This window comes from Gopherus evgoodei, unplaced genomic scaffold (assembly GCF_007399415.2).
Source record: "Gopherus evgoodei ecotype Sinaloan lineage unplaced genomic scaffold, rGopEvg1_v1.p scaffold_40_arrow_ctg1, whole genome shotgun sequence".
Taxonomy (NCBI): Eukaryota; Metazoa; Chordata; order Testudines; family Testudinidae; genus Gopherus; species Gopherus evgoodei.
This window is the reverse complement of record NW_022060061.1, coordinates 2971474-2984931: the sequence shown is the minus strand read 5'-3', so window position 1 is coordinate 2984931 and position 13458 is coordinate 2971474. Positions and strand designations below refer to the sequence as shown.

The window sequence follows — 13458 nt, the reverse complement described above, 5'->3', positions numbered from 1 at the left end:
AGTGGTTTGATGGGGGCTGTGGGGGTTATGGGGGGCTGGGGGGGTCTCTCACCGTTGGGCAGTGGTTTGATGGGGGCTGTGGGGGGCTGTGGGGGGGTCTCTCACCGTTGGGCAGTGGTTTGATGGGGGCTGTGGGGGGCTGTGGGGGGGTCTCTCACCGTTGGGCAGTGGTTTGATGGGGGCTGTGGGGGGCTGTGGGGGGGTCTCTCACCGTTGGGCAGTGGTTTGATGGGGGCTGGGGGGGGCTGGGGGGGTCTCTCACCGTTGGGCAGTGGTTTGATGGGGGCTGTGGGGGTTATGGGGGGCTGGGGGGGGCTGGGGGGGTCTCTCACCGTTGGCAGTGGTTTGATGGGGGCTGTGGGGGTTATGGGGGGCTGGGGGGGGCTGGGGGGGTCTCTCACCGTTGGCAGTGGTTTGATGGGGGCTGTGGGGGTTCTGGGGGCCTGTGGGGGGCTGTGGGGGTCTCTCACCGTTGGGCAGTGGTTTGATGGGGGCTGTGGGGGGCTGGGGGGGTCTCTCACCGTTGGGCAGTGGTTTGATGGGGGCTGTGGGGGTTCTGGGGGGCTGTGGGGGGCTGTGGGGGTCTCTCACCATTGGGCAGTGGTTTGATGGGGGCTGTGGGGGTTATGGGGGGCTGGGGGGGTCTCTCACCGTTGGGCAGTGGTTTGATGGGGGCTGTGGGGGGCTGTGGGGGGGTCTCTCACCGTTGGGCAGTGGTTTGATGGGGGCTGTGGGGGGCTGTGGGGGGGTCTCTCACCGTTGGGCAGTGGTTTGATGGGGGCTGTGGGGGGCTGTGGGGGGGTCTCTCACCGTTGGGCAGTGGTTTGATGGGGGCTGTGGGGGGCTGGGGGGGTCTCTCACCGTTGGGCAGTGGTTTGATGGGGGCTGTGGGGGTTCTGGGGGGCTGTGAGGGGCTGGGGGGGTCTCTCACCGTTGGGCAGTGGTTTGATGGGGGCTGGGGGGGTTCTGGGGGGCTGTGGGGGGCTGGGGGGGTCTCTCACCGTTGGGCAGTGGTTTGATGGGGGCTGGGGGGGTTCTGGGGGGCTGTGGGGGGCTGGGGGGGTCTCTCACCGTTGGGCAGTGGTTTGATGTCCACATCTCCTTGCTGGTTTGAACTGTCTGATTGTCCGGATTCTGTAACACACAAACACAGAGCGACGTCAGGGTCTGGGCAGCGCCCGGCACAGAGGGCCCGATCCTGGAGGGATCTGTGTCGTTACCAGAGCCGACAACAAACCCAGATCCACCCCAGGGGGCCCAGAGACCCCCCCGACTCCCCATAGGTTGTCCCAAACTGGCCTTCAGAACAGTGTGCCAGGTGCACCCAGCAGTGCCATGCAGGGCTGATGTGGGGTGGGGTGGGGGGAGCCGGTACAAATTACCGGGCCCAGGGGTCCGGAAGGGGGCCTGAGGCCCAGCTTGTCCAGCTTCCTCGGCACTGTTTAGCCAGTCTGTTCTTGCTGGGGAGCCCGAAAAAATTTTTCAACGGGGCCTGAACCCGCTCTTGGCAGCCCTGGTGCCATGGCCCCTCCCCATTTCCCCCCCCACAGCTGCCCACCCCCTGGGGCCTTGGACTCAGGGCTCCCAAAGAGCTGCTCACCCTTCATTTTCCACTCTCCCCCAATGCCCCTCCCCAACATGGGGCATCAGAGCCACCCCCCTCCACACCTACTGCGCATCAGGGCACAACCCCGGCACTGTAGTGGCACAGCCGAGACTTTGCAGTGGCGCATTTTGGGCATCACAGTGGCACTGCCCAGGCATTGCAGTGGCACAATTTGGGCATCACAGTAGCACTGCCTGGGCATTGCAGTGGCCCCATTTGGGCGTCGCAGTGGCACAGCCAAACCTTTGCAGTGGTGCTATTTGGGCATCACAGTGGCACTGCCTGAGCATTGCAGTGGCCCCAATTGGGTGTTGCAGTGGCAGTGCCTGAGCATTGCAGTGGCCCCATTTGGGTGTTGCAGTGGCACAATTTGGGCATTGCAGTGGCATATTTCGGCACTGCAGTGGCGTGGGTCTGGCGTTTCAGTGGAACAATTTGGACATTGCAGTGGTGCGGCCTGGGCTTTGCAGTGGCATAGTTCGGTTATTGCAGTGGAACAGCCTTACAGTGATGCAATTTGTGCGTTGCAGTGGTGCAACTTGGGCATTGCAGTGGCACCGTTCGGTTATTGCAGTGGCACAACCTGGGCTTTGCAGTGATACAATCTGGGCATTGCAGTGGCACTGCCCAGGTGTTGCAGGCCTGGTGCCGTGAGCGTGCAGTGGTAGCGCCCATAATGTACCCTCGGCACAGCACTTCCGCCACCCTCACCCCACATTTTCTCTGCTGGGGTTAATGGGCCACGTCCCGACCCCCTTCCTCAGCCCCCATCCCCCCCGCTGGAGGCAGAGGCCCCTCGGCGGCAGGATGGCACCATGGCCCTGCAGCTGGCGCTGGGCACAGGACTAGGCCGAGGACCCAAGAGGTCGACACTGCCCTTAGTTCTCCAGCAGTGCCCCGTGGGGCTGCCCAGCCAGACACCTCCAGGCCTGAGGCCTCTGAAGAGTTAATGGGCCTCGGCCTTCCCCTGCAGGCTTGGCACAGGCGGCCACCAGCCCGCGGGTTACCTATGTCAACAGCCCACGCTCTGCCTCCCGTCCTGGCATCAGCCGGGGCACCGCCCCCTGCCCCAGGTCCATCTCCTCCAAGGCCCGGCCCCCCAGAGCTGGCTCAGGCCCCGCTCCCTGCTCGGCCCTGCCGGCTGCTGGCAGCCATCTTAAAACTTGGCAGCCATTTTAGTGCTGGCGGCTAGCAGCGGCCCCATGGCTGTGGGATGGACGGGGCTGGGGGCTGAGCCCTGGGACCGGGGCAACGCAGCCTTCAAAGCGATGAGAGGGGGAGGCCGTGGGGCACTGGCGTGGAGGGCGCTGGCGGGGGGGCTGGCATGGGAGCAGGGAAACACACAGGTTCTCGAGGCCTCCCCAGGCACAAGCTCCCGCCAGCGCTGGGCCCAGTGAGCCGGCCTGGGGTCAGCCAGGCACTTGGGGTCTGGGTTGCAGGAGGGGAGTGAGGCCTGGTGGTGAGAGCAGGGGGGCGCCGGGAGCCAGGACTCCTGGGTTCTGGGAAGGGGAGTGGGGTCTAGTGGTTAGAGCACAGGCTGGGAGCCAGGACTCCGGGGTTCTCTCCCCAGCTCTGGGAGGGGAGGGGGGTCTGGTGGTTACAGTGGGGGGGCAGGGCAGGACTCCTGGATTCTACCCCATCACTAACTCCAGCCTCTTCCCCGGGACTCGACTCCATGGCCCAGAGCCATCGTTAGTGCTGGCTAATGACTCAGTGGGGGTGGGGCTCGAGGCACTTGGGGGGTGCAGGGCAGGCCCCCCCCCAGCTGGGCAGGGGCTGAGACATCCCAGGGCCCAGTGCACGGCTGCTCCCCAGGGGCCCTGGCAGGGAACAGCTATGGGGCAGCCCCCTTACCCTCAGCCACACGGCTCCAGAGCTGGGATCGAACCCAGGAGTCCTGACACCCAGGCCCCCCCCACTCTAACCACTAGCCTCCGTCCCCACTCCTCCCAGAGCCAGGGAGAGAACCCAGGAGTCCTGCCCCACCCACGCCTCCCTCCATTAGACCTGGTGGGGGAAGAGGCCCCGTGCCCCCTCCCTCTCCCTCGCCCCTGCCCCATCCCCCCCCACCCCCACCCCTGCAGCCTTTTTCCAGCTACTAAACCCTTCTCGGGAGGCAGCAGCTGAGCAAACACAGACCTGCCGCTGGCAAGGCCCCTACGATGCCCGGCTGCGTTATCTCGCCCAGGCAGGCCGGGCACGGCCCCTGCCAGCACTGCTCCAAGGGGGGGAGCCAGGCTGGATTTTACTTGCCCCCTCAGTCTCAGCTTCTCCCCAAGGAGGCCCTGAGACGCCATCGGGTGCTGGGGGTCGGACCAATGGAGACACCGTAATGCGAGCTGGTCCTAAGCCAGTATTCTGGTGCCCCTCACTCCCGACCCACAGCCCCTGCTAGCCCAGCCCAGGGCTGCCCCCAGCCCTGCCGGTGCCCCTCACTCCCGACCCGCAGCCCCTGCTAGCCCAGCCCTGGGCTCCCCTCCCACAGAGAAAGGGTGAGGGGTGCTAGAGGGGCCATGAGCTGCAGGCCGAGGGGCGCGTTAGGGGCCATGAGCCGCTGGCCAAGGGGTGCGATAGGGGCTATGAGCCGCGAACCGAGGGGCGCTAGACAGGCCATGAGCCGCAGGCCAAGGTGCACTATAGGGGCTATGAGCCACAGGCCGAGGGGCGCAATAGGGGCTATGAGTCGCGGGCCGAGGGGCGCTATAGGGGTCATGACCTGCAGGCCGAGGGGCGCTGCCCACACACTCCAGCTCACAGACCGCCGCTCGCCCTGATTCGAATCTCAGCACAGACATTCCAGCCATCGATTCCCTGCCCAGCTGGGCGCAGCAGGATCCGGGCAGGGCCCAGTCTGGCTCATTAGCTGGTCCTGCCCCTGCCTGCCCAAGCCGGCTCCAGAAGTCAGGCGCAATACGCCGGGGTGGGGCAGAGATGGAAGGGCCAGCGATAGCAGCCGCAGAGCCCCCCATCCCTGGCCACGGGCAGTGCCCTCTCAGCGCCAGGCCTGTAGCCCCCCATCTGAGCCTCCCCCAGCTCCATGCACCCCACAACAGCTGCTTGGCTGCGTGATCCAGACCCTTCCTGCCCGGCCCGGTGCCCCCCGGCCGATAGTCTCTGTGCTCCCGCCTGCGACCAGCCCTCGGGCTTCCTCCCACTGCCCCTCATGCTGGGGGGCTCCTGGAAACCTCCGCAAGGCTCCCCTTTGTCCTGTCAATCCCTCCTCCAACCTCCCCTTGGCTGGGACGCCGACTAGCCCCCCCGCCCCCCGCCAGGCTGCCCAGAGCTGGCCCCGCGGGCTCCCCCATCCACCCATCAGTCCGTCCACACCTGCTGTCTCTGGGCTTGTACTTAGATGGGGGCAGGGACCATCTGTTCAGTGTTTGTACAGCTCCTAGCGCCACGGGGCCCTGGGCGCTGTCGTAATACACCTAATAACATACAGCACCTAGCGCCACAGGGCCATGGGCGCTACCGTAATACACCTAACAACATACAGCACCTAGTGCCACAGGGCCCTGGGCGCTACCGTAATACACCTAATAACATACAGCACCTAGTGCCACAGGGCCCTGGGCGCTACCGTAATACACCTAATAACATACAGCACCTAGTGCCACAGGGCCCTGGGCGCTACCGTAATACACCTAACAACATACAGCACCTAGCGCCACAGGGCCCTGGGCGCTACCGTAAAACACCTAATAACGAGCAGCGCCTAGTGTCACAGGGCCCTGGGCGCTACTGTAAAACACCTAATAACGAGCAGCACCTAGTGTCACAGGGCCCTGGGCGCTACCGTAAAACACCTAATAACGAGCAGCACCTAGTGTCACAGGGCCCTGGGCGCTACCGTAAAACACCTAATAACGAGCAGCACCTAGTGTCACAGGGCCCTGGGCGCTACCGTAATACACCTAACAACATACAGCACCCAGTGCCACAGGGCCCTGGGCACTACCGTAAAACACCTAATAACGAGCAGCACCTAGTGTCACAGGGCCCTGGGCACTACCGTAAAACACCTAATAACGAGCAGCACCTAGTGTCACAGGGCCTTAGGCACTACCATAATACACCTAATAACATACAGCACCTAGCACCACAGGACCTTGGGCGCTACCGTAATACACCTAATATGTAAGAATGCAAAGACACTAGAACAATCCCTAACCTCTTGATAGAATCTTCCAGCCTCCACAGTCCAAAATCTCTTGAGAGCAACAGGGCGTCCTACGGAGCGAAAACACTCCACAGCCAGCGAAGGGTTCAAGGGAGCAGCAGGCCACAAACATCCATAAATGCTTGGAAATGTCCATACACAACTGCCACAGCCCAGAGGTGGCTGCAGCTCAGCGCTGGGCGAGGGATCCCTGTATAAACAGTCCCCGGGCAGGGCCGATGAGAGGGGGGAAATTACTAGGGCCCAGCGGTCTGGAAGGGTTCCCAGGTCCCGGCTTCCCTGGCTCTGTTTAGCCGGTCTGCCCTTGCTGGGGGGCCCGAAAAGTTTTTTTCACTGGGGCCTGAACCCACTGCCGGTGGCCCTGCCCCCAGGCTCCATCCCAGAGGTGGCTGCAGCTCAGCGCCAGGTGAGGGGTCCCTGTATAAACAGCCCCCCAGCCCCTCCCCAGAGGGGGCTGCAGCTCAGCGCTGGGCAAGGGGTCCCTATATAAACAGCCCTCCTGCCCCACCCCAGAGGGGGCTGCAGCTCAGCACCGGGCGAGGGGTCCCTGTATAAACAGCCCCCCTGCCCCACCCCAGAGGGGGCTGCAGCTCAGCGCCGGGCGAGGGGTCCCTGTATAAACAGCCCCCAGGCCCCACCCCAGAGGCAGCCGCAGCTCAGCGCCGGGCGAGGGGTCCCTCTCCAGCCAGCGTGTGCAGTGTTTTAGAGTCCTGCCAGGTGAGCAGAGGCGGCAGGAATGTCGGATGTGCTGCTGGGTTAGGTTGGCTTGCTCCCTTCAGGCTCTGGGCTCTGCAGAGAACCCCCATGCCAGTGGCTCTGATGCCAGCCAGCACCTGATGTGCCCCCGGAGGTGCCTGCTAGGAGCAGACTGGCAAAGAAGAGGTTAGAGCTGCCTGGTGAGCTGGTGGGCAGGGCTGAGCCACGCCTTGGCAGAGGGAGATGAGGTCACAGGGCTCAGGAGAAAGGATGGATCCCACCACAAGCAATCGATTGTCCCCAACCTCCCGCCAATCACCACCTGCAGCCCCCTGCAGTGCCAGCTTTCCCGGTGCCCCTCAATCCCAACCCGCAGCCCCCGGGCCTGGGCAGATGGGCCAGTAACTGCTAACGGCCCAGGCTCTGCGGGTGGGTTTGGCCCAGTCCCACGCCTGGGTTTGGTGTCTACATTGTATGGACCTCCCTTGCTCTCTCACCCAACAGGCGCACTAACCCACCCAGCGCGCAGGGAGTGCACACGCAAACACAACACACACAGCTCTCACCCACCATGGACACACAGCATGCAGAGGCGGGCCCACACGCTATGCACATGGAACAGGCATGCCTCGCACACTCAACGTTTGTGTGACACACGTGTAACATCACACACACCCAGTGTGACTGTAATGTGCATACATGGACAAAATACAGAGATGTAACACACACACTAGACTCGCACAACATATGTAACACCCATGTCACACACAAAAAACACACGTCGCACACACATTCCCCACCCCCCGATGGCTCTGGCACCTCCTGGACGGAATAACCCCAGCTCACCCTGGCAGCGCCCCACCCCCCAGCAGGAAGTTAGCAGGGGGGGACCTGCCTGGCTCTGCCAAATGCCCCCCACAAGCTCCGCCAGGCCTTGGGGTAGGGAACCAAGCCCCTGACAGCTCCCCCAGATCCAAGCGGCTCCCTGCGCTGGGGGGCTTGTCCGTGGGGAAGGTGCCAGAAAGACACTGCGACAGTCAGAGCCCCCCAAGTGAGAGAGACCTGTGAGGGTGACAGCCATGGGGCTGGGGGCCCCATAGGGCTGCCCCCTCCCACCAGCTCAGCTGGGTTTATGGGGAAGAAGCAACTGCCCCTGCCCCGCGTCAGCCAGTTCCCCAGAATCTCTGGACGTGCCAGGTCGCCCTCCCCACATCTGGAAGGCATGGGAAGGAGAAACTGGCAGCCCATAGGGATATGGGGCCCCCCAAATCACCCCCATCCCAAACCACCTAGAATCAGCCCCCATGCCTTTGCCTCTCGTCCCCAGCCCCTGCCGATCCTCATAGGACACTCAGCTGCCCCCCCCCCCAGGACTGCTCAAAGTCTGGAGGATTTGAGCTCAGCCCTGGGGGCCCAGAACGCTGCCCCCCACCACACCGGGGGGCAGGCTGGGGTGCGGGGGTCTTGGCAGGGATGAAGGCGAGCGAGAGGCAGACAGACCCGGCCCCTGGGTCACACGAGACAAGGCATTGTCTGGCCGGCCCGGCTGGCCCAGCGCCCTGATCCCCCGCGGCTCTGACCCTCCCTGGGGCCCCTGCCCCCCCTACACCTGGGGGAGGGGAGCGTAAAGGCCTGCCCCTCCCACCCCCAAATCCCCTTCTCCCCTCTAGGGGTCTCTCCGCTCCAAGGGGCATCAGCTCCCCCCTGGCCAGCTCCGCCCCCACCCCCGGGCCAGCCCCTCCTCACCCATCCCCTGTGCTGCCCAGTTACTGCCAGGCCATGGTGCCCTGCCGTGGGTCATCCCGCCCACGCTCCCGGCCCCCTGCCCAATGCCAAGCAGGGTGGGGCTAGGCCGGCGTTTGGATGGGAGACTGTTCAGGTAACCCCAGGGAGGGCCAGGAGGTGGAGGGGCTCAGCAGGGGGCGCTCTGCCCCCATCAGTGCTGGCCCCAAGCCCCAGCATGGCCCAAGCTCCCCCAACACGGCTGTAAGTGGAGAGCCCCCCAAGCCCCAAGCAGGGGGGGTCCCTGCCAGTTCCCCCACCAGCCCCTCCATCAGCCAGTGTCCAGCATAGGCAGGATCCTCCTCCCCTTCCTGGCCCAAGTGTCTGGGTCGTCCCCTGGGGGTCCAGAACATGCTGCCCTGTCCCTGCCCAGCGGCACCTGTGCCTTCACGCCATACACGGGACCGAGCACACACCTTCCTCAGCGCCAGACAGACCCTACAATAACAAACCACCGTGAGCAACCTGGTGCCCCCGGGAGACCCTACAATAACAAACCCGTGGGCGACCCAGTGCCCCTGGGAGACCCCACAATAACAAACCCCTGTGAGTGACCCGGTGCCCCCAGGAGACCCCACAATAACAAACCCCTGTGAGCGACCCAGTGCCCCCGGGAGACCCTACAATAACAAACCCCTGTGGGCGACCCAGTGCCCCGGGAGACCCCACAATAACAAACCCCTGTGAGTGACCCGGTGCCCCCAGGAGACCCTACAATAACCCCTGTGAGCGACCCAGTGCCCCCGGGAGACCCTACAATAACAAACCCCTGTGGGCGACCCGGTGCCCCCGGGAGACCCTACAATAACAAACCCCTGTGGGCGACCCAGTGCCCCTGGGAGACCCCACAATAACAAACCCCTGTGAGCGACCCGGTGCCCCCGGGAGACCCTACAATAACAAGCCGGCACGCTTACCCACCCCTACAGGCACATGTGAGCCTGGTGCCAGGGGCACGAGGCTGGATACTGACCCTAGGGAGGAGATCCCTGCTGGTGCAAAGGCACCTCTCTCTCAGCCCCATGCTACTCGCCTTGGTATTGTAGGCAACCCCCCGCCCCAGATCCAGGCTGGATCCACGATGCCTGGCATCGCCCCGGGCACCCCACACCCGACACATAACAATGCTCGCCAGCCCGAGTCAGACCCCAAACTTATTCTTATTAGGGGCATTACGGTAGCGCCCAGAGCCCCCCCCCGGCCGGGGCCCTGCTGTGCAGGGCGCTGTATTTATTAGAGGTATTACGGTATCATCCAGAACCTCCCCCACCCATCCCGGCCTGTGCCCCGCTGCGATGGGGGCAGTACAAACCCAGAACAAAGGCCAAGGAGCTGCCAAGCTTTTACCCCCATATCCCCTCTGCCCCCCAGGATTTCAGACCAGCGCGAGGCGGGGGAAGGGTGCTGTGCCAGGGCAGCACCCACCACCCCAGGGCTCAATCCAGCCCTGTGCCCCTCTGCCCAGCCCTCGCCCACTGGCAGTGCCCATTGGGGGTAGGGCTGTGGGATGGGGAGTATCATGGCCCTTTCAGGACACTCAAGTTGGCAATGGCCGGGGGAAATAAAGTGGGGGCTGGCACTGCGCTGCCCACAGGCCATGGGAGGACTGGTACGCATTGCCCACACACCTTGGGGGGGGCTGCTACTGCACTGCCCTCAAGCCCTGGGGGGCGCTGGTACCATGCTGCCCACAGGCCCAGGAGGGCTGGTACTGCGCTGCCCACAGGCCCTGGGGGGGCTGCTACTGCACTGCCCACAAGCCCTGGGGGGCGCTGGTACCATGCTGCCCACACATCCGGGGGGGCTGGTACTGCACTGCCCACAGGCCCAGGGGGACTGGTACGCATTGCCCACACACCCTGGGGGGGGCTGCTACTGCACTGCCCTCAAGCCCTGGGGGGCGCTGGTACCATGCTGCCCACATGCCCAGGAGGGCTGGTACTGCGCTGCCCACAGGCCCTGGGGGGGCTGCTACCACACTGCCCACAAGCCCTGGGGGGCGCTGGTACCATGCTGCCCACACATCCGGGGGGGCTGGTACTGCACTGCCCACAGGCCCAGGGGGACTGGTACGCATTGCCCACACACCCTGGGGGGGGCTGCTACTGCACTTCCCTCAAGCCCTGGGGGGCGCTGGTACCATGCTGCCCACAGGCCCTGGGGGGGGCTGGTACCACACTACCCACAGGCCCTGGGGGGGGCTGGTACCACAGTACCCACAGGCCCGGGAGAGGTGAGGCACTGGACAGTCCCACCATCAGGTTGTGCCCCCCAACACCCACAGTAACCAGGCCTGGGCGGAGGATTGGTCAGGCAGCCAGAGCCTGGCATGCAGGGCAAGCGGCAGGGCACTGCCAGGGGGCCCCTCCTCTGGGAGCATCATGGGAGCTGCGGGAGGTGGGGAGGGGGGTTCGAGATAGAGCCGGGGGGGCTGGGACTCAGGATGCTGGATTCTGACTCTGGAGGGCCGGGGGGGTCAGAGGACACCAGGGGCTGGATTTGAGGAGGGGGCCCAGCCCCACTCTGAGAGGCTTCTCTGGGAAAGCGGGCAGCCCTGGATGGGGGCAGGGGGACTTCACAGCCAAGCCCCCAGGGACCCCTCAGGGTGGGGGCAGCGCGAGGGCAGCCGGCCAGCCCGGTGAGCAGGTGGGGGGCTTCCTCCAGCCAGCTGGCTGCGGCGGCCCCTAATCCCGAGCGGAGAGGAGGCCGTGCATGTCTCTTTAAGAGGAGACTTGGCACTGCCCGGTGCCCGCTGGCAGCCGGGTTTACGAGCAGCCTGTGCCTGCTGCAGCCATTTGACGAAGGGGAAGAGGCAGCGGCAGAGCCGGAGCGAGAGGCCACGCCGCCAGCCCCAGCCAGCCTAAGATGGCGGCACGGCAACAGGGCTGCCCGGCAACCGCCAACACCTGGCAACCACTGGCTCCCAGCAGTCATCAACGCCTGGCAACCACTGTGCCAATGCCCGACAACCGCCCACACCCAGCAACCACTATGTTGACACCTGGCAACCACCAGCACCCAGCAACCACCAACGCTTGGAGACTGCCAGGCCCACGCCTGGCAACCACCAACACCCGGCTACCACCAACACCTGGCTACCACTGTGCCAGTGCCCGGCAGGGACAGAGCCACCCTCTGCACAGGCAGAGGCAGATCTGTCCCTGAAGGCTCCCAGGGCCAGCTGGGTTCCTAGGGCACGAGGCCAGGGCACAGCGCGGGTTAATGACGGCCAGGGAGGGAGAATCTCCCACCCCATTGGAAGAGAGACAGACAGACAGACAGACAGACAGAGGTGTGTCTGGAGACTGACAGACAGAGAGTGAATATGGGGAGAGAGAGCTAGAGAGCTAGATAGAGGGAGTGTGTAGGGATAGATAGATAAATAGATAGAGGAAGTGTGTAGGGATAGATAGATAGATAGATAGAGGGGGTGTGTAGGGATAGATAGATAGATAAAGGGGGTGGATGGGGATAGATAGATAGATAGATAGATAGATAGAGGGGGTGTGTAGGGATAGATAGATAAAGGGGGTGGATGGGGATGGATAGATAGAGGGAGTGTGTAGGGATAGATAGATAAATAGATAGAGGGGGTGTGTAGGGATAGATAGATAAAGGGGGTGGATGGGGATGGATAGATAGAGGGGGTGTGTAGGGATAGACTGATAAATAGATAGAGGGGGTGTGTAGGGATGGATAGATAGATAAAGGGGGTGGATGGGGATAGATAGATAGAGGGAGTGTGTAGGAATAGATAGATAAATAGATAGAGGGGGTGTGTAGGGATAGATAGATAAAGGGGGTGGATGGGGATAGATAGATAGAGGGGGTGTGTAGGGATAGACAGATAAATAGATAGAGGAAGTGTGTAGGGATAGATAGATAGATAGATAGATAGATAGATAGATAGAGGGGGTGTGTAGGGATAGATAGATAGATAAAGGGGGTGGATGGGGATAGATAGATAGATAGATAGATAGATAGATAGATAGATAGATAGATAGAGGGGGTGTGTAGGGATAGATAGATAAAGGGGGTGGATGGGGATGGATAGATAGAGGGAGTGTGTAGGGATAGATAGATAAATAGATAGAGGGGGTGTGTAGGGATAGATAGATAAAGGGGGTGGATGGGGATGGATAGATAGAGGGGGTGTGTAGGGATAGACTGATAAATAGATAGAGGGGGTGTGTAGGGATGGATAGATAGATAAAGGGGGTGGATGGGGATAGATAGATAGAGGGAGTGTGTAGGAATAGATAGATAAATAGATAGAGGGGGTGTGTAGGGATAGATAGATAAAGGGGGTGGATGGGGATGGATAGATAGAGGGGGTGTGTAGGGATAGACTGATAAATAGATAGAGGGGGTGTGTAGGGATAGACTGATAAGTAGATAGAGGGGGTGTGTAGGGATGGATAGATAGATAAAGGGGGTGGATGGGGATAGATAGATAGAGGGGGGGTGTAGGGATAGATAGATAGAGTGGGTGGATGGAGACAGACAGATAGAGGGGGTGTGTAGGGATAGACAGATAGATAAATAGATAGAGGGGGTGTGTAGGGATAGATAGATAGAGTGGGTGGATGGAGACAGACAGATAGAGGGGGTGTGTAGGGATAGACAGATAGATAAATAGATAGAGGGAGTGTGTAGGGATAGATAGATAAACGGGGTGGATGGGGATAGATGGATGGAGACAGACAGAGGGGGTGTGTAGGGATAGATAGATAGAGGGGGTGTGTAGGGATAGATAGATAGAGAGGGGGTGTAGGGATAGATAGATAGAGTGGGTGGATGGAGATAGATAGATAGAGGGGGTGTGTAGGGACAGACAGATAGATAGAGCGGGTGGATGTAGATAAATAGAGGGTGTGTGTAGGGACAGACAGTTAGATAGAGGGGGTGGACGGAAATAGATAAAGAGGGTGGATGGGGATAGCTAGATAGAGGGAGTGTGTAGGGACAGATAGATAGAGGGGGTGTGTAGGGATAGACAGATAGATAGAGGGGGTGGATGGGGATAGATAGATAGAGGGGGTGTGTAGGGACAGACAGATAGATAGATTGGGTGGATGGAGATAGATAGATAGATAGAGTGTGTAGGGACAGACAGATAGATAGATTGGGTGGATGGAGATAGATAGATAGAGGGGGTGTATGGGGATAGATAGATAGAGGGGGTGTATGGCGA

The 13458-nt window shown here is 61.9% G+C and overlaps 1 protein-coding gene across 15 annotated transcripts in view; it reads right to left on the bottom strand.

The window, feature by feature from the left end:
* Nucleotides 1–13458, bottom strand: part of NFIX (nuclear factor I X) — a 198728-nt gene that overhangs the window by 34162 nt on the left and 151108 nt on the right. For all 15 annotated transcript variants that reach the window (XM_030546138.1, XM_030546139.1, XM_030546135.1 and 12 more), the window contains one exon: nucleotides 1072–1134. In XM_030546138.1, coding sequence (XP_030401998.1) covers nucleotides 1072–1134 — 63 coding nt within the window. The remainder of the gene's footprint in view (nucleotides 1–1071; nucleotides 1135–13458) is intronic.